The sequence below is a fragment of the Artibeus jamaicensis genome, unplaced genomic scaffold (genome assembly GCF_021234435.1).
Source record: "Artibeus jamaicensis isolate MK-2021 breed Jamaican fruit bat unplaced genomic scaffold, CSHL_Jam_final contig_484, whole genome shotgun sequence".
NCBI classification, from domain to species: Eukaryota; Metazoa; Chordata; class Mammalia; order Chiroptera; family Phyllostomidae; genus Artibeus; species Artibeus jamaicensis.
Window position 1 is genome coordinate 10,336,518 of NW_026521859.1, and position 20,573 is coordinate 10,357,090.

Consider the following 20,573-nt stretch of genomic DNA (forward strand, 5'->3'; position numbering starts at 1 on the left):
GTAAGCAGAGATGTGTGTGTGTCCTCTCAAAATAGCCAATTGCTAACAGCTACGTCTGCTTCTGTATTCGCTTGCTTGCTCACCCCAATAAAAACCCCAGACTGTAAGCGCCAGGCGCGACTCTCATTTGCAGCCATCTTGGCACTCGTGTGTCTCCGGAGGCGCCCCGAGAGTTCGCCTCTGCGCAGGTAAAACTTTGAAACTTTGGCCAATAAAACACCTCTGACTACCCAGCAGTCTCCGACCCTTCTTGCTCGCAAGGATGGGATGTAACACTCCGCACAATTTTCAGATAAAAGAATTAAAGAAACTCTAAAAATCCCCTGAAATAGGCAAAATCCTCTGCACCTTATAAGACAAACATTTTATACATACACCTACTTATATTCTAAGTGAAAACTTTTAGAATACAAGACAAAAAAAAAAACATCAGATTTTGACAGAGTCCTCCAGGTTATCAGTAAAAACACTAACTTGTTCACAGATGTACATAAATCTTAAATTAAGACTGTGACTCAGTAAGTAGACATTCCACTAAGAGCCAAGTGCTGACAATACAGGAGACAAACTGCATTCCATGCTAAAAATAGGACAGCCAGGGTCCACTGCCCTCTCTCCGAAAGGTGAACTCAAATAAATAAAAGCAAACCAAGGCTACATGCACTAAGCAATAAAAACCCAGCTCTGAGGAGGACACCACTTAGCCCTCCATGAAATCCCTTCCGCACCTTTCCATTTTCAAAACCAGAAAGGTACTTACGATCTCAGCTCGCCATCCAGATCCTGTTGTCTGAGCTTCCTGAAATCCGCATCCAGAGCCTGGTAGTTTTCCTCAGAAGTATCATAGAAACCAAGAGCAGGCTTTTTCTCAAATGGGATTTCAGCATTATAATCCACGCCTCTCTTCTTCTTTCTTTTCTTCTGAATTTCTATGCCAGCTGCCCGAAGTTCTCTTCTCTTTTGGAGGGCAGCAAGACGTCTAAAGAAACAGAACACAAGATTACCTTGAAAAGCAGCGCCATGGGGAAGGGATGAATTATCCAACAGTTAAGATAACTAACTGGTTATCTGAGGAAGAAATAAATCCCCACCTCACACTATTCAGCAAAACGTAGTTCAGTTTCGATTTAAAGGCGTGTGAGCGCACGCACACATACACTAAAGCAAAAAAAAAAACCCAGAAGAAACTATAAATAAATATGTATCTTACCTCTGGATGAAAATATAAATAAATATAAATAAAAGACCAAAAAAAAAGAGCAAAGGCTTTGAAATTTTGTATCTCAGTAGCACTGTTTTTTAAAAAATCATAAAGCAAAATTAAAAGGCAAATAAGCTGTTTGCAACTAATGTTAGGAACGGTCAGATATAAAAAATCTATTCAAGTTTTTTTAAAAATGCAACCCAAGGGGGAGAAAAAGCAAGAGGAAATAATAAACAGTTCACTAAGGAAAAATGCAAATTGCTGAAATGACAAAAGGTTTACTTAAAAATCACAAATTAAGTCAATGGGTACCATATTTCTGCATATCTAATTACTACCACTCAGCTTTTTGTCCCGTTTTAACAGCAAGGGAGCTAGAAAGTGAACACTCTCCCACACTGGCAGTTAAGAAAGGAAACTGGTGTGGCTTTCCCAAAGACAATTCAGAAATACACATGAAGACGCGTTTTCCATGTTTTTTAACCAAGCAATTCCACTCCTCAGCCTTTAGCCTAAGGAAATAAAGAACATGAACAAGGAATCAGCTGGGAAACTGCCCTGTGAGCACTGTCTGTAACAGTGCTCACAGATGGAAAACCATCTACACATCCAATAATAATAAGTTAGTTACATGAATTTACACACGGCTGTACAACAGGGCGTTAGACAGCCGTCCACACAACCTCTAAAAAGCCTACGGATCTATTCTGACATGGAAAGGTGCCCAAAGCACACCATTTCAAAACTGTTACACAGTTTACATGTTGGAGAGCAACATGTAAAAATTATATGCGTACCTATGAATGAATAAATGCGTGGAGAGATAGGAAGTATGTCCACCAAAATATAATCGGTGTTAATCACTGGAAGTTAAAATTTTATTTAATTTTTACTTTTATATTTGTACTTTCCCATGATGCCATAATTTTAATGATTTAATGATGAGAAGCTTATTCACAATACTAAAGGGGGAAAAATTAATCCATAAAAATTAATTACAGGAACAACTTCCAGCTTGAGGAGACCATACAGATCTACTTCCCAGCAAAACTGACAAAAATTAGTTTAAAAAAATTTCTAATACAATTTTAAGTCTCTGAAAAGAATCCTAAGGGGATACAGCCAATGAAAACACATTTCTTCAAGAAAGCCTACTAAAACTTAGTAAGAAAAGTAAGAGTCTGTGATATGTGAATCTAGACACACCCCTTCCCTTCCCCCCCACCCACAGCTCAGGGAGATGGAAACTCCACCCCACACTCGTGCACCAAGGACAGGGGTTTCTCAGTCTCTCCTCCAGTTCCCAGTGGAAGGGCTTTTATTCCAAGAGAAGCATATCTCATCCTGCCTCCAGACACCCACTGCTGAGGCTAGTTCGGTCCCGAGCGGCCAAGGGCACTGGCTTCCATCTTCTGTCCAAGACAGAGGCTCTATCTTGAGCACACTGCTGCTGAGTATACTAGAGCCCCAACAGCCTTTGCCCCGGATTGTGGGATGAGGGTTCCATGCTAGGACAGGCAGGCCAAGGAAAGCAAGAGGACTTGTAAGCCCCCTCACCAACCACTCAGCCCCTAAGTAAGGCTCCTGCGCAGAGACAAGCCCATCAGAGTGCAGTAGTAAAACAGGAGCTCCACATCTCTCCCCAAAGAGACTAACTTCATTTGCAACAGAGCACGGAGCAGTTCAAGCCCAAAGGTACTCTCACAAACAGTGGAAGTTGTGGTGAAGCAACCAGGAAAAAACTACCAAGAATACAAGCTAAGCTACAGGCCCACTAGTTTGCCAGAAACACAGACAGACACAGGTGGGCGGAGCCCCCTGGGGCCAGAACAAATATCAAACCCAGGCCCCAGAAACTATCCCTTCAAAGGAGCCAGGATTTGAGTGGATCAGTTTGTGGAGCAATGTATGCCCCAAAACATCACTGAAACCAAAACAATCAGCTATCAATTAGAAGAACTGGATATAGCCAGGAAAAAAGATGTCAAATAAAATCCCATCAAAACCATGACAACCACCACCACAGCATTAGCCATCCAGTGTGAATAAATCAAAATTATACCTATCTTTTCTTAGGTAAGACCAGCAAAAAATACACTTTTTAAGTATATTTTTTAGTGTACACTTTTTAGTGTACTACAGAATTTTAGTAATTAGTTTATGTGTGCCATGAGATGAAGAAGAAAATCACTCATCTAGTCTATTATAAGATGTACACACAACATAAATTACAAAGATGTGTAGATCCTCCAAGAAAACCTACAAGAAGGTGTAAATTTAAACCTGAAAAATTTATTTAAAGAAAGGATGTCAGCCATACTTGGGAATTTTTAACATACGCACTTGCCACATCCCAGACCCAATCCCGTGTGGTTAAAAGGCTCAAAAAAAAAACCCTGGTTCCCAACCAACCATGGACAGAAATGGAAGGGGATTTGTTTCAACCTTACGTTATTTAACCCTAACAAATGCACAGAAAAGAAAGGTGGATGTTCCTGGGCAGAATATTCAGTACCTCCTCTTGGTTTTTGTGCCCTGTCCCAGCCCACTCGCACTCTGTCGTTGTAAGTAACTATTCTGGGCTAGTGACTGGCTGGTTATGTCAACAAGCCGTCAATCACAAAGGAATCCTGGATCCCAGGATCTGGCACTTCAAAGCCGTTACTGGGGAAACCATCAACACAATGGGGGTCATCTGGTCAGGAAGCACTTCCTGGCTTGGACCACAAAAGGCAGCTGTGTAGGCTAGGGAGGTTATTACAATGCATGAACTCCAAAGCTAATGAGCACTTAATTCAGTTTAGGTTCTCCCTTTATCCACTTCTGGGCCAGTAGGAATGATGTCCAATCACAGCTCTAACCAAAAGGTAAAACGGAGGGAAAACAGAGAATATCTTGAGTAGAGGGCAATACTTACTTTACTCACTCTTTTATCCTCATGCAAGGATATTTTTTTTTCATTGCTTTTATAGAGGAAAGGGGAGGAAGAGAAGGGGGAAGAGAGAGACAGAAAGAGAACGAAACGGCGACTGGCTGCCTTCTCACTCGCACCCTGGCTGGGGATCAAACCCACAACCTGGGTATATGAAGAATGAACCCAACGGGATGACACTCTGACCAACTGAGCTATACCAGCCAGAGCTCACTTACTTTTTTAAATAAAGATTTCTGTGAAAGCCTCAATTTAGGCTTAAGGTTCATTAACTCCCAAGTTTCCTGTCTGAAGTCAGTACCTGCCTAAAACTACCCAAGGAGAGTAACTCACTGGCAATCATGCAAAAGCCACATGGTCCGCGTGTCCTCTGTCCATCTGACTCTGAGATGGCTACAGCAGATGCCGATCTCCTGCACTAACAAAAGAACCAAACACCCAGCAAACTGTCTGGGCATTGCTTCTGCCATATCTTATTAAAAAAATTCTTTTTAATATATCTCTTTTTTTTTACTCTGAAATGATTAGGAGCAAAAAATAAGATATTTTCAAAGTAACAAAAAATATTACCAAAACTGGAATTGGAAAATTCTAATTATTACTCATCCAACAGGGCTGGATAAACCATGCAGTTTTTACTGGGCTAAGGATGCACAGACTAACTGTTTAACTATGGATGGAAATAACCATACCTTGCCTCTTCCAACTGTTTCTCTCTTGCTTTCCTCTTGGCCTTCTTTCCCTGCGTATTAGCCAGGCGGGCCCTAGCTTCAGAAAGCATCTCAAGTTCATCTGCAGAAATACAAAGAAGAAAAACTAAGTTCTTCCCCAACAGAAGGAAGGCGTGTGAGAGACATACCCTGGTGCTTAAGATGAGAAAAACTATCTTCTTCTTTTTTAAAAGATTTTATTTAGTTATTTTTAGACAGAGGGGAAGGGAGGGAGAGAAATATCAATGTGTGGTTGCCTCTCACACACTCCCTAAGGTGGGAAGGGAGACCTGGCCCGCAACCCAGGCAGGTGCCCTGACCGGGAATCAAACCAGCGACCCTTTGGTTCACGGGCCGGTGCTTAATCCACTGAGCCACACCAGCCGGGGCAGAAATACCATCTTCTATAAAATGAGAACAATTCCTACTTAACAAGGATGTTGAGAAGAGCTACATAAAACAAAACAGATAAAGCATCTAGCAAGTATTCATTAAACAGTGGCTATGATTATCATATCATTTATTATCACCTATTAACTGGCAAAGCACAAATTGTTAAATATAAGAGAACTGATTATCTTCATTAAATACACCTTTCTTTCCTATTTCTCTCTTCCAATACATTTCCATGGCTTCCCAAAGTAGAATAACAAATGTCATTACTGATGCTTCAGACCAATTCAAGGGCTGTCTAATGGCATCACAAAGAAGCTTTTTAGAAACTCATCCAGGAAAGCCCCTCCACTCCTGAAATTATTGACACAATTATCTCCAGGGGAGGGCCTGGTACCTGCATTTTTAAAAGCTCCCAATGTGCACTGGCTGGTGTGGCTCAGTGGATTGAGTGCTGGCCTGTGAACCACAGGGTCACCAGTTCAATTCCCAGTCAGGGCACATGCCTGGGTTGCAGGCCAGGTCCCCAGCAGAGGACTTGCAAGACACAACCACACACTGACATTTCTCTCCCCCTCTTTCTCCCTCCCTTCCCCTCTAAAAAATAAATAAATAAAATCTTTAAAAAAATAAAATAAGGTCCCAGTGTCACCATGATGCAGCCAAACCAGCCACTGCTTGTCTTTGGGAACTACTACCTTCAAATTTCTAAATTTTAGAAATAGTCCATTTCCCGTATGCTTCAAGAATACCTGCCAGAGGTGTTTGTGGCTGTAGCATTCACCCTAAGATAACTTACAGATTATAGTCCTAACCTTATCCACAAAATACCTCACTTTTATTATTTTCACACTGCTCTAGTATATCAGTAGTTTTTGGAGATAAATGACATCATTCTATTTATAGCACTCTGTTCTCAGTAATGGCAGCGAGCCGCACTTCTTTTTCTAAACAGGAAATGGACTAACAAATATTCACTGAATGCTTCACAACAACCCTGAGGCAGGGATCCCCAACCCCCAGGCCACAGGACCCGGCTGCACAGAAGCTTCGTCTGTGTTTACAGCTGCTCCCCCATTGTCGGCATTACCACCTGAGCTCCACCTCCTGTCAGATCAGTGACAGCATTAGATTTTCGTAAGAGCGTGAACCCTATGAAACTGTGAACCTTATGAACTGTGCCCACAAGGGATCTAGACTGCTTGCTCCTTGTGAGAATCTAATGTCTGATCATCTGAGGTGGAGCTGAGGTGGTGATGTTAGCACTGGGGAGTAACTACCATAGAGTATGATTAGCAGAGAGGTCTGACTGCGAGACCAAAATGGATCAATTGCTTGCAGACTCATATCAAAACCCTAAGAGTGAGCAGCAAGTGACAATTAAACTGCATCTGGTGGGAGACTATAAAGCCATCCCCCCACCCTGCTCCAGTCCGTGGAAAAATTGTCTTCCATGAAACCAGTCCCTAGTGCCAAAAAGGTTGGGGACCACTGCTATAAGCAAGACAGACGTTATTCTCCATATGGCAGGAAATGGAATCAAAGCTCAAAAAGAATATATGACTTGGCAAACATCAAATAGCTAGTAAATGGCAGGCACGGGTCTAAAATCCAGTTGCTCTGATTCTTGATGTCTCAAGGAGCCATCCTAAATCTCTATCACAGTCTTGCAGCACTGCTTTTTCACAGAGTTAATTACCTGCCTAAAGTCAAAGAAGGAGTTAATAGGACTAGAGCCCAATATCCCAACCTCCTGGCTCTCTCCACAGAATAGGAATAAGAACACAGGATCTCAAGGGCTTACCTCTGGCCTCCAGGATATCTTTCCAGTAGTATTACATTGCTGAACTTACTGAATGAATTAAGAAATCAGAAGATAAAGGGACACTGTCCAAAAAGAGCAATTACTCTCCAACAGAAGACTGGACGCATTTTGAATGAGACTTAAATAACAACGGCAGACTGAACTGGGATTCAGAGGAGGGAATTATGAGTAAAGAAGCAGTCTAAGGAGGGTATGGATTACCAACAAAATAAACTGCTCCCAAGTAGACACTTACCCTCATCCATGTCGATTGGATCGGGCCGAGCTGGTTTTGTCTCTGGATTTGGATCTATTTCTCCAGGTTTCAGTTTTCTTGGATCATCTGCGGTTTCCTCTTCATTGTCTCTTTGGGCGGCTTTATCCCTAGAAAAGGGTGCAGGTGAGTCGGCCACACTGTCGCACCATCTCGTCTCAGAAACACGAGATTTCCTGGCGCTGGCACACTTTTACTTCAAAAACGCAATGGGGCGGCATGGATGGACCAAAAGCCCATTATACTAAGTGAAATAAGCCAGTCAGAGAAAGACAAATACCATGTGATCTCACTCATACGTGGAATCTAATCAGCAAAATCAACTAACAAACAAAATAGAAACAGACTCATAGACACAGAATAGACTGAGAGTTTTCAGAGGAGGTGGAAAGGGACTGAGTGAAAAAGGTTAAGAGATTAAGCAAAACAAAAAAAAAAAAACCACTTCAAAGACAGACAACAGCAGGGTGACAGAAAGAGTCGGTGGGGTAGGAGAGAATAAAAGAGAAATAAATGGTGAAAGGAGACTTGACTTGGGTGTGAACATACAACACAATGTACTGATGATGTATTATTATACAACTATACCCCTGAAACCTACGTAATTTTGTCAACTAATGTCACCCCAATAAATTCAATTTAAAAAAAGGTAACACTGAAAAACCCAATGGATGGGCATGAAAAAGGTATTAAAATTCCCTCTAATTTCAGAGAGTGTTCCATTCACTTATAAATAGAATCCAAGCAGTCCTGCAATCACAAATGCAGTATAGTCATACCAAAAACAAAAAAAACCCCTGCTAGTGAAGAAACAAACTGTTAACTCTCAGCAATATGATTATGGTGATTTTTGTTTTACCATATTTTCCCCTGGTTTCCTATGATGAACATACATGGTTTGTATATTTTTAAATCACTCTTTTAAAAATGATACAACTAAAGAACTAATTATGATCACATGAGATTTAAAGTATATAATCCAATAGCTTTAGCTCCTGTACACAGATCTGTAACTGTATGTTTAAAGACCAAAAAATACAAGTTTATTCAGACTCATGCAGAAAATACAGACACATTTTCGTACTGCTCTTGGGGATCCACTTACAGCAAAAACTCATAGTGTTCCAAGCACTGGGCAGCCGTTCTCCCAATGATTGGAGCGATGGTCCTCCACTGAGTCGGCATCAACTTGGCCAAGTGCAAGAGTTTTTCCTCTTCTTCTCGGGACCATTCTGTTTTCTTAATGCTTGGATCCAGCCACTCATACCTATTAAAAAGATACAACTTTGTACATTAATCAGTCACCTAACACAAATAGATACACATTAGATACACTGACTTCCAGTGTCTGAAAAATGGAAGATAACTCTCATGTTACATCCAGTGTCTGAAAAATGGAAGATAACTCTTATCCTTCAATTACCAAAGCTGTTTTTTTCTAACACAATAGTCACTGTTTTTGTTTCATGTTTTTAAATTTAAGTGAAACTACTGTCATCTGTGTTTCATAATGTACCACCCCACCCACTTTTTCCATCTGGTTTACTTAGCTGGATGAGAAGCTGACAAACAAGACAGAAGCCTTATCACACATCCAAGGAGGGGCTTAGCTCCCCTGACTTCTTGAAACAGAAATCAGAACTACTTCAGCTTAAGGACTGTCTGCCTCTTTGAGGTCTAATCCCTACATTATGATCCACTCGCCTACTCGGGTGCCTAGGAAATTAGGTCGCTCTTGTACAATTCAAAATATGATCCTAGAACCACATAGGTCAGGGCTGAGGCCAGATCACTCATGCCAAGAACACATGTAAAAAGTTTAATGTTCCACTACTTTGTGACTTAAAGGGGAATATCCAGGTATAGTGATGGATTATATTCTGGGGTAGCAAATATATAGTATTTCAACTGTATTATGACTCAATTACTGTGAGCTAGCCTAGAAAGTTAACCATTATTTATAATTCATTTTTGGGGGAAAGAAAGTTCTAACCAGCTTTTAAACTTCTGGACACAATCCATCTGTAAGCTAGAGTCCATCTGTATCTAAAAGCAGATTTATGCTTCACCATTCTCAAACACCATTCTCAAACACATTAACTCACTTGAGCCTCATATTTCCACCAATGAGGGGCAAGTATTATTACCTTCAAATGGGGAAAAAAAAAAAACAGAGGCATGAGAGAAAGGATGTAAAAATGGCTTGCCTAAGATCACACAGGAAGCAAATGACAGCTAGGTCTTAAATCTAAATCCCCATTTCCCACTGTACCCTTTCTGTTACATCACAATGCCTGCTTTCTTTGGTAAGGTTCAAAACACCGACATTTTCCTCATCATAACTAAGGCTGTTTTCTGTTTCCCATTCATCAACCGGTACATACCATCTGGCTTTGCACTGCTTTGCTGATTTCCTATGCAGCAGTGAGGCAATCCTAGACCACTGATTTTTCCCATATTTCATTACCGCTGCTTTCAGAATTTCATCCTAAAAAGATTGTCAAAGAAAAACAGGACATTCAATAATAAAACTCCAAGTGAGAAAAGACAAAATTTAAATGAATTCTGACAGGTTACTGGAGAGAAAGAAAGAGACACATACGTACATCCTAGGTCAGCAATTTTCAACCAGTGTGCCGTAAGAATTTTTAAAACGTGCGATACCTGACTAATTAATTAGTCAGGGCGCTGACCTCTTTTCCCTTAGACTATCAAACTAAAAAATGACAACAGCCCTGGCTGGGTGGCTCAATTGGTTGGAGCGTCATCCTGATGTGCCAAGGTTGCGGGTTTGATCCCTGGTGGGGGCATGTGAAGGGGTCAGCCAGTGAGTGCATGAGTAAGTGGAGCAACAAACTGATGTTTTCCCATCTCTCCCCTCACAACCCCCTTACTCTCTGTCTAAAACCAATCAATCAATGGATAAATATTTTTTTAAATGACAACCAACACAATAATAGCCATCTAGTGTGAATGTAATTAAAATTATATCTATTATTTTTGTCAAGTCAGCAAAAAATATATTTTGGGGTGTGCCACAGAATTTTGGTAATTAGTTTATGTGTGCCACAAGATGATAAAGGTTAAAAGTTGCTGTCCTAGATTTTTTTTAAAAGTACAAAAACCTCATTTACTATCATAATAAACAGAAAGCTGGAATCAGCAAAATGAAAGAAATTAGTAAGAAATCTCTTAGAAGAACATTCATCCTACCCTGCCTTACATGAAACCCCCCACCCAATAAACTGGGATGGATACAGCCCAATCTGAGAAATCCTACTTGAAGACTAACAAAAAATATTCTCCAATGTGTGGCTGTCATTCTCTTCCAAAGAGTATACCTCATTCACTTATTCAAAAAGACATTTCCTCCCTGGCTGGTGTAGCTCAGTGGACTGAGCACGGGCCTGTGAACCAGACAATCACGGTTCAATGCCCAGTGAGGGCACATGCCTGGGTTGCAGGCAGGTTCCCTGCAGGCCAGTTCCCAGCAGGGGACGCACAAACGCAACCATACATTGATCGCAACCATACATTGATGTTTCTCTCCCTCTCTCCTTCCCTTCTCCTCTAAAGATAAATAAATAAAATCTTTAAAAAAAAAAAGACATTTCCTGAACACCTAACATCATACTTTTTGTGCTTAAGCAAAGAGAATCTAAGAGGACACATCCAGCCCTCAAGAAACGAGTCAAGACTCTAGTGACTCCATTATCCAATCCAAACTTCCTGCTTCCAGTTTATGAATGGAATTTTCTTTCCAGTTTCGTTAATCTCCACTCTGACCCTAGAATCCACATCCAGCTCTAACTTGAGAATTAACTATTTCTCTCCCACCTCACAGTTAGCTCTCCCTCCACCCTTCCCGTCTCTAGATACTATTTCATGAGGGCACCCACTCTGATCATGGAATCGCCAATCCCAGGAGAGCCCAGCAAGATAAGCCATAGCCACCAGAGATGATAAAGCCACCACAGATCAATGCACTTGGGGCATTTTGCTTTGAGGCTTTTTTCCACCTGAACTATATGCCTCATACATGAGCTACTCCACCCCAATCCACTTTCCCATCACCAGACATTAAAAAAGACTGCAAAGTTTTGGCCACTGCATGGGAATCATGCTGTTACTCGATTTCATACATCTGTATCTCCCTCCCCCAGAAGTGACCTTTTCTCCAATATAAACGGTCTGGTTTCCTCTGCAAGGCAAAGTTGTCACGAACTTTATTTATGACTTTGCTGCAGTACTGCTGTACTTAAACACATCTTCAACTAAGAATACATGTATAGCAGTTATCCACCCTACTAGATCCACCTGGCAAACATTTTGCTAAGCAACGGACTTCATGTTGGTTATTGTCCTAAGTGTTAGGGAAAGCACCATCTGGTCCTCTTCTAGTGCTGTCTGCTGGAGGAAAGCAACAGCCACCAGCACTTACTGAAAGAATACCATGTGTCAGACTTTGTTCTAAATGTTCTAAATATATTGAGTCATTTAATCCTCGAGAGGTAGGTATTATTATCATTCACATTAGAAAAATGAGAAAGCCTCTAATCAGGTTCTGAGAGATTAATAAACTAACCAGCAACACAGAGAAGGATGTGATGCCTGCAAAAACTGTAACAATGTGTGAAAGTGATGGGAACACTGGAGGTGGAACTAATTTTCACAAGAAAAATGGGTAAAAATTCCAAGACCAGTTTCTGATTTGGGTTTTGAAGGATAATCAGAAAGATGTCAAGCAGCAGGAGGATATTTAAATAAAGTACAAGATATATAAAGACGGAGATCATGAAAAGATGTGCTGTGCTCCAGAAACTGAAAAATTCAGTGCACTCTGAACACAAACTGTACTAATATCTTATTTTTATTTTACTATCTCTCTACTGGCTCATCACTGGCATGATCCACTACATTTCTGGAAGTAAAGAAACTACCGCAATCAGTTTATTCCATCTGGCTTCTATCCAAGCTGAGAGGTAACAGGAAGAGACAGGCTTTGGGACCTGTCGGGAGGGCAGACAAGTTATGCCTTGATAACAGATAACTAGAGAGCTGAGGGGCATAAACCGGCTCTTTGAACCTGGCGCTCAAGCTGCTTCCCAAACTCTGCACGAACGTCAATGAAGGAAGAAACAAAGCTGTGGCCACGGCACTTCTTTATTTTTGATATTAAAGAAAGGTTCCGTGTCCTGGCTGAGGTAGGGGTGCCCCAGAAAAGCAACTCTCGCTGATGTCCTAACCCCCACTCCATGTTCTGAATTCCTCCAGGCCGGGGTAGTGGGGGAACATCCTCTTTGCAACGAATGTTCACTGGGAGCCTAACAAGTGCACCGCAGGTAGTCGAGTGGTTTAATCATGGTCCCTGTCCTTGAGGTGATCAAATAATGCAGAGTCGGACACCAGGTAAAGGCCTGGAGAGTCCGCCAGGCTCTGCCTCCCTCGCAAACCCTGCAGGGCATCGTCCTAGTCTCCCGGACCTCAGTGCGCGTGCGCACTAGCTGCCAGAGGGGGCGAAGGGCAGAGGACGGCGGGAAAGGGGGACTTACCTCGGTATTCCTCCACACGCCCCCCTTAATCATAATTCGAGGCATTTTGGCGGCGGGGTGTCTCGGCAAGAGGCCGAGAGGAGCTTCAGAGAAATAGCAACAGCAGACCCGCTCTGGGACTGAAAGCCACCTCTTCCTCCTGCCGCGACCTTCTGCTACGTAAAGACCTGCGCAGGCGCAAGGCGTGGGGCGGGGGGAGCGGACTAGCAAGTATCGCGAGAACTTGGGCAGCTGAAAGGAAAATAAGTATTTTTGTCGTTAAAACTGTAATCTAGGAAGATTGTCAGAGAACCCACAAGCCGCTCTGGCCAAAGCGCCATACGGCCCGCGCATGTCCAAAACAAGTTGGAGAAAAACACAGCCCTGGGGAGTTGTAGGCTGTGCCTGTTACCGAGGACCGTTGGGCTGGGACTGTACATGACGTCACCTAGTATCAGACTGGGAACCACTCCGGCGGAAGGAGTTTTGGCATAGCTGGTTTGAAAAGAGCCTTGCTGTGCTTCCCAGACAGCATAAAGTTGAAGGAGTTCATCATCAGCAAGCCCTTATTATATGTTAAATAATGTTAAAGAAATGTATTTAAGAAAAAGATCAAAACTATGAATAGTAAAATGACAAACTCACAACTAACAACTGAATCCAAAAAAAAACAAAACAAAGCAACTAGAATAGGAATAGCATCATGGATATGGATGGAGATCATCTGGAGGACTACCAGCAGTGACAGGGGAAGGGTGAGGATGGGGGAAAAGGTGCAGGGATTAAGAAGCATAATTGGTAGGTATAAAATGGAAAGGGGGATGTTATGCATACTATAGGAAGTGGAGAAGCCAAGGAAGTTATAGGTAGAACCCGTGGACATGAACTAAGATGGGGGATTGCTGGAGGGAAGGTGGGGTACCTGGTGGAGTGAGACCAGTGGAAAAATTGGGACAACTGTAATAGCATATTCAATAAAAGATACTTTTTAAAAAGAGCTATGTTGATTATTAATTTAGCACTTTATTAGGCATTTAACTAATAGTAATTTAGTGCACAGCATACTCAGGAAAAGGCAATATCTTATTTAAGCCTAAATTTCCTAACCCGTAGAGAGAATAGTGCCAACCTCTGGTTGTAGCTGGGATTGTCCTAAGGATTAAATAATCATAAACCTAGCAGTGTCTGATACTGCTCAAAAAAATGGACAATCCCAGGTGATCAGTGGTTGTTCCAGAAACCCTGTGTAGGACGTGTGATCTGCCATTACTTCCCACCCGCTCCACTCCCAACATCCACTCAGTTGCTGTGGTTACACTGTTTCACACTCAACGGTCATGTGTTTGATCTAGTCAGAGCTGAGCCAGTTAAGTCTCCTCCCTAGGAATTTAGACACTGGAACCTGGAAGAGGCCAGTCTCTATGCTGGTCCATGAATCTGTAATACGTGACATCAGGAGTCATCTGCCATAATGTTTTGTACTAGGTAGACTAAGAGGGAAAGAAAGCAGGACCCAGGTGCATTGAGAGGAGCAGAAAGGACAATACAGAGAGAGAGAAAGGTAGATCCTGACTGTATTGGAGTCCCTGGATCCAGTGTTTTCTCAGTTCTAGATGAATTCCTGTCCCTGAGTTCTAATGATTAGTTCACCTTAGGGCGTTAGCCAGTTGGAATTGGGTTTCTATTATTTGTAAGCAAGATTCCTGACACAGCCAGTCCTCTCTCTCAAGAGCCCTTGATGATGGCTTCTCCATCTCACTAAGGGCACCTTTGTATCAGCTAGAAAAGATGCTCCTTCTACAAGGCTGCTTATTGACACCTGCTGGAAAATTGTCACAAAATAGTAATGTTTTGAGAACAGGACACTCTTATTTCAGGAGGAGGGGATTTAAAGGTGTTTTATGGCCTATCTAATTTGAATCTGCTCACCATGAAAAGAGAAATGTCTAACAATGAATAAAAAATGTTTATCCTAAGTCATCACTGAATTCCAATCCATAGCTTAACAATGTGATTTAAGAAGAAAGCAGGAGAGCATGCAACTGCTCTAACACACAGGGTTAAAAGAGTTAAAAGTACATTGTTCTGATAACTCTAAACATACAAATAGAGTATTTACCAGACCTACCCTGTAGAGCAGCACTGCCTAATCTCCAAATACACAGTCATTCAAACCCTTAAGGAAACATTACAAATGTTCCAGGCTACTTCACGGAACATTAATGAACGTATCCTGGAGATATTACAGCTAAAAAATACCATAGTTTTTAAAGTTAAGGCTATGGGAATAATGAAAGTATCATTATTTTGTTTCTCATAATCCCATAGATGGCTTTATATTAAAGGGATCACTTATGTTAAAAGGAGACTGACCTGCCAGACAGAAATCAGTTACAGAATGAAAGCTGTCCTCTTGGTAGAATGTCAAAATGTATAATATTTCCCAAACACTTCCCATTAATCCAATCAACTGTTTTTAAACAGTTTAATGAAGGGGTCCCTATTTAACACTCCCCTTATTCTACTCTGGCAGCCGCAAAGGAACCCCTACGGTGCTATTGTGGAAACATTCCCTAAGCTCCGACCTGACTGTAAAAATGACATCGTGTTTAGTGTTAAGTTACTGACCTCTAAGGAATAAGGACTCAACGGCATTGAGAGGCACAGAGCTGATATTTTGGTCGGGGAGATGGGTGAAGATTAAGTTGAAACATTTAGTCTCTTCTACAATCAAGTCCTAACTATACTATCAAACCTCAACCAACTCCTGATTAGCTCTCACCCTTTAGGAATTACATGCTATACAGTGATTAGATACTGATGAAAATAAAGAAACACATTTGAAAATACATAAAGAAAAAGAAACATGGAATTTCTCATAAGGGCCTGGATCAAAAAGATTTACAAAAGATCTTTTGAAAAAAATCACTATTTGTGATCTTATTAATACACAGACCATCACTTTGTTTAAACTAAGTCATGTTAATTTAGCAATAAAATAGTAAACAAATCAACATTTTAAACAACTTTATAAATGACTTGGGTTTTTGTTGTTACCGTTAGTGTCACTCTCAACAATACACAAAAATAACACTACAGGACTATCCACCTAATCTGTCTCCATCTCCTGCAAAGCCCTGGGCCCTGAAAAGAGACAGGTCATCAATCTTCACTGTTGACATCCCCTGCAAAGGGCAGGTGCATGTGGCTGCTGGTGACATGGGGCAATCGAGGTAAATCTGGCAGGCCCTGGATCCAGGACCTGAGTTCTTTGCGCACCAGGCAAACTCTGGCTAACTTGTGCTTGTGTTCCTCCAATTCATGCTCTTTCTCTGCAAGGGCTTCCTTTGACAACGAAGAAAATCTGCTAGCGTTGGAGTGAGTTGCTTCCCGTCATCTATTTCAGCCACCAATCTGCCATTGTAATCTGCCAGCAACATACAAGCACCCTCTATCATTTTAGGAAGCCTTTCTCCAGATTCTTTGTCTGTTATCTTATCTAGCGGGAACACTTCTTGGACTTGGTAGGTTGCATTATCCCCCACTTCCTCACCCCCTCATCCCTTTCTGTAGAACTGGTTCTGCCTGAGCTAACTTGGCTTAGCAGAGAAAACGATCAAAATTCTAGTTTCCTTTTCATCCATTTTTTTTTTGCCATCAAGAAACTGTCCAGGAATGGGCTAATATTAGGGTCAAAGCCTATGACAACAATAAGGCATGGTTAGGGGCTGAGGTTAGCCACCCCGATACTCTTTATTCCTCCCTCCAAATAAATAGATGAAATAAAAGTGGAAACACTGTGCTGCTTTGAACACAATTCAAAACAAGTCTTCTAGCCCCACCCCCTCTACCAGACTCTGCCACCCACAGCCCCTCCCTCCCATTAGAAATCCCTCAGCGTCAGAAGGAATTAACGTCTGGGTGTCAAGTTACTGCAAAATTGAATTGCCTGCACCCCAAAGGCTGGTAACTCATATCATATTGCTAACCACGGTTAATCATGTTAATTGGCTTGAGGTTCACCTGCTGAGACTTCCTTGTGGTGGGTCCCATCACAGTTTGTCCTTTCTTTCTCAGAAGCTCATTTCCATGGGTGTTATTTCCAGGAAGTCCTCTGTGCCCTGAGGTGGCAAAGTGTTCCCAAAGACAATTTGCTTTTTCTCGTATTTTCTTTTCCCCAGAGGTTCTCAGTTTGGGATTTATATTCCAGTCAGGTCATTTACATGTAGATCCCGCATCCACTGGCTTGGGGTTCACATTTCTCAGAAGCAACTTGTTCACATGCGTACACCAGATGCCCAACTACATCCTGGACAGTTCTGCCCATGTGTGTCACAGGTTCCTCAATGTCAGCTTCTCAAAATTGAACTCCCCCCCAACCCTGAAAATCTACACAGCATTCCTGAATCCAGTGAACAGCACCAGGCTGCTGTGTACAGTTGTGTAAGTTGTTCACTACACAAGACACAAATGGGTTGAAAGCTAGCTTGCACACTGCTCACCAAGTGGTACATCCACAGGGCTGTGTCCACAAAGATGGCATCTTTCTCTAGGTGTATAAAGATACCACATGTTGCCCTGGCAACAGCACCATCCGCCTTGTTGCCACTTCTTCTCCCCTACACCCCCCCACCCATATCCAAGCCATCCCAGAGTCTTGCCATTTTTACCTTTGAATTAGCCATCAAATCACTCTCCTGTGTGCCACCACTGCAGTAAGTTGCCAGATTTAGCAAATAAGAATACAGACCTCCTAGTTAAATTTGAACCTCAGATAAACAATTTTTAAATATCACTGTGTCTCCTGCATCCATTCTGTCCTCCCTTTGTAAGAGAAGCCCAGTTTCTGCACCCAAAAGAACACATTCCTAGCCAGAGGATCACACCCTAACACAATCACCAGGAGAAGCTGACCCTACACCCTCTCCATATTCGGTGGAGGCAGATACATTTCCCCAGAAGACAAGTCACCGGGATATATGGTTTATCTGATAGGAGGCTGCACCCCTCTACGCACAAGAAGTGTTTACTTGGCATGTGTGTATTTCTTATAAGGTCCAGGAGTTGGGTCCTGAAGTCAACAGTGCCCCACCCCATCGCTCAGGGCAGGTTCAGGCTGTACCACCACCTAGTTTCCCGACGTCTCAAGGAGGCCCCCATCTTTCCCCAGAGCCCACTGGGAACTTGGCTAGTGCCCCCCTAAAAGGTGCACCATCCCATGTCTGGCAGATTGCTGAGGTGTCGACCGATCCCAATTTTCCAGCCAGGAGAGAAAAGCCTCGCTAGTTCACTGCCGTGATCTTGGAGAGATCCACCGCTAAAATACCTCCTGAAGCCAAAGCCTATGAACACAGCATTTCCCTGCCCAACTTTTGAGGGCCAAATGCCTAAGAACAAAAGGAAACGGTCTAACCAAACTGAACACCTCACACTAGAAATGCACACAACGGAATCATGCAAAATATTCCTAAATCACCTGTGGAATTTTAAGAGTTTAATACCTTAATATCTGAACATTTCGATGACTGCAGAGTGCAGAGACTGTAGAAACAGTCTCCGGCCTGTCTGCATTTAGCTGATTTGGACTTTGGTGCCACTAGCTGTGTAATGATTTTTCCTCTAGTCCACGGAGGCCACTTTTCATTTTCCCAGGATCTGAAATGAGCACACCTCATGTGCAATGTAAGCTGGTAGTACTCTAATAAATTTACTTGTCCATGTCATACACAAGTTGTTCTTATTAAGCCTGCAAACTTGTTATCGAGAGTAAGAAATGAGTACACACACACATACACCTGTGCACAGACATTTTTATTTACCAAAGAACTAAAGTGAAATGAAGAGGATCTTCGTGTCTGGGAGGGCCGGCCTCTTTGCACCAACACAGAAGGGGGGCTGGAGGGGCTGTGACACACACTCTTTGCATTTGGCCACCTCCCTCCGGGGGTGCCCAGCCTTTTGGCATCTCTGGGTTACCCTGGAAGAACAGCTGTCTTGGGCCACACATTAAATACACTGACATGTAATCACAAAAACATCTCATGACGTTTTAATTAAATGAACAATGATGTGTTTGGCCACATTCATAGGCATTCCCGGCCACATGTGGCCTGAGGGCCATGGGTTGGACACCCTGTGCCTTCATCTCCTCAAAGCATGTGTGTGCACATCTGATCTGAAAGTGGTGATGGGACTCTTTGCCCACCGGCCCTTGGGAGTGGCGTAGAATAAGGCTGCTGAGAACCTCAAATCCACTTAAAGGTGTCCTGATTTCCAGGGGATAGAATTTGGCCCTGAAACTTTCATTTAATAATTTCTAAAAATCATATCTACTCAAGCTTAGAGCAGCATCCAGGATTTATATAGACCTCTTTGAAGCCTAAGACTACTACAAATCCCGTGAAACTGGTTAGTTGTTTTTCATAACTCCTTTCCTGTGTAGGACGCCTTCCCTCCAGCAGCTCCCAGTTCCACCTGGGCAATCCCATCTGGAAACCCCTGCAGAACCTTGGCACCTCTACACTGTGTTCCTCCCCATTATCCACTCACACAGGTGGTTGCAGATGGCATCTTTATATTTTAAGTAACAGAAGCACACAGATTTTTTTTGGAAGTTAATGTATTTGAAAAAATCTGTTGGCAACCTCTTTTTCCCATTTCTAAATTATTTGGCTTTATTTTCTTCCCTGCATCCTGCTGGGTAGCAAGGCGGCCTCGTGTCCTGGGGTAATAGAGTTAGCACAGAGGCCTGCTGATGCTAACCTGAGACCGGCTGGGCCCAGCAACCGGCAGTAGCCACGCATTCTCCAGTAGTTCATCTAAAGGCAGGTACGAAGACAGCATGGATGTGCTTCATTCGATTTGGCTCTGTCTGAAGATGATGTTTTGACAGGAAAAAGAATTATGTCTCATGTCTTGGGCATTTTGAGTTTCAGCATGGGCCCCAATTCCCTCTTTCCACTCTTAAGATTTCGGGACAGCCAGATCTGCACCCCTCATTAGCCAACCCATGGGGTCTCCTTAGTGGAGAAGGAGACTGGCTGTGAAAACGCTGAGTCATCGGTTTGACTGCTGAGACTCACAGCCTGCCCACACAAGGATGTGAGTCTTGTACCTTTTCCTCCAAATGTTTGCGCCTTGCCTGATTGATGAGAGACCCTCGGATTCATGACTGGTGCTCCCTGAGCTGTCACTCTGCTTGGCTGCATGGACAGACAGTACGGAAACAGGGAATGCAGCTACCAGGCACTGGCATCAGTTACCTGGTGGAGAGCCAGCCTGCACATTTTTCTGACATGTATCAAGTGAATAGTGGAGAAAAATCTCAAAAGGCATGAGTGAAATGAAAATAATTTTATTAAATTTAACGAAAACTCAAATATCTGCATTTTACCATTGATTTGAGCGCATCCTTAGAAAACTAAATTTGACTGAATAAAACTGGATGTGGACTATATAGTGGGAGTATTGTATCAACGTTGAATTCTATGAACTTGATGTTTGTATTGTGATTGTTGGAGAACATCCTTGACCTTAGGAGACACACACTGAGGTTTATAGGTATGTAGGAGTAAGGGTTATGATGCCTGCCATTTACTCTTGAATAATTCAGCAAAATAATAACAGCAATGATACGAGAGCACGCACACACAAACTTGGACAGGTGTGAACAAGCGCAGAACACAGGTGAAGGATACGCAGGTATTTGTTCATTGTACAATTCTT

General features: G+C 42.4%; 1 protein-coding gene across 1 annotated transcript in view; it reads right to left on the reverse strand.

Moving 5' to 3' along the window:
• The window catches only part of CDC5L (cell division cycle 5 like), a 61,656-nt gene extending 48,628 nt beyond the window's left edge, over window positions 1–13,028 (reverse strand). The window contains exons 1-6 of the mRNA XM_037142594.2: window positions 12,870–13,028; window positions 9,702–9,805; window positions 8,423–8,584; window positions 7,300–7,427; window positions 4,829–4,928; window positions 761–979 (exon numbers count right to left, since the gene is read on the reverse strand). Coding sequence (XP_036998489.1) covers window positions 761–979; window positions 4,829–4,928; window positions 7,300–7,427; window positions 8,423–8,584; window positions 9,702–9,805; window positions 12,870–12,914 — 758 coding nt within the window. The 5' untranslated portion in view covers window positions 12,915–13,028. The remainder of the gene's footprint in view (window positions 1–760; window positions 980–4,828; window positions 4,929–7,299; window positions 7,428–8,422; window positions 8,585–9,701; window positions 9,806–12,869) is intronic.
• Between the last annotated feature and the right edge of the window lie 7,545 nt (window positions 13,029–20,573).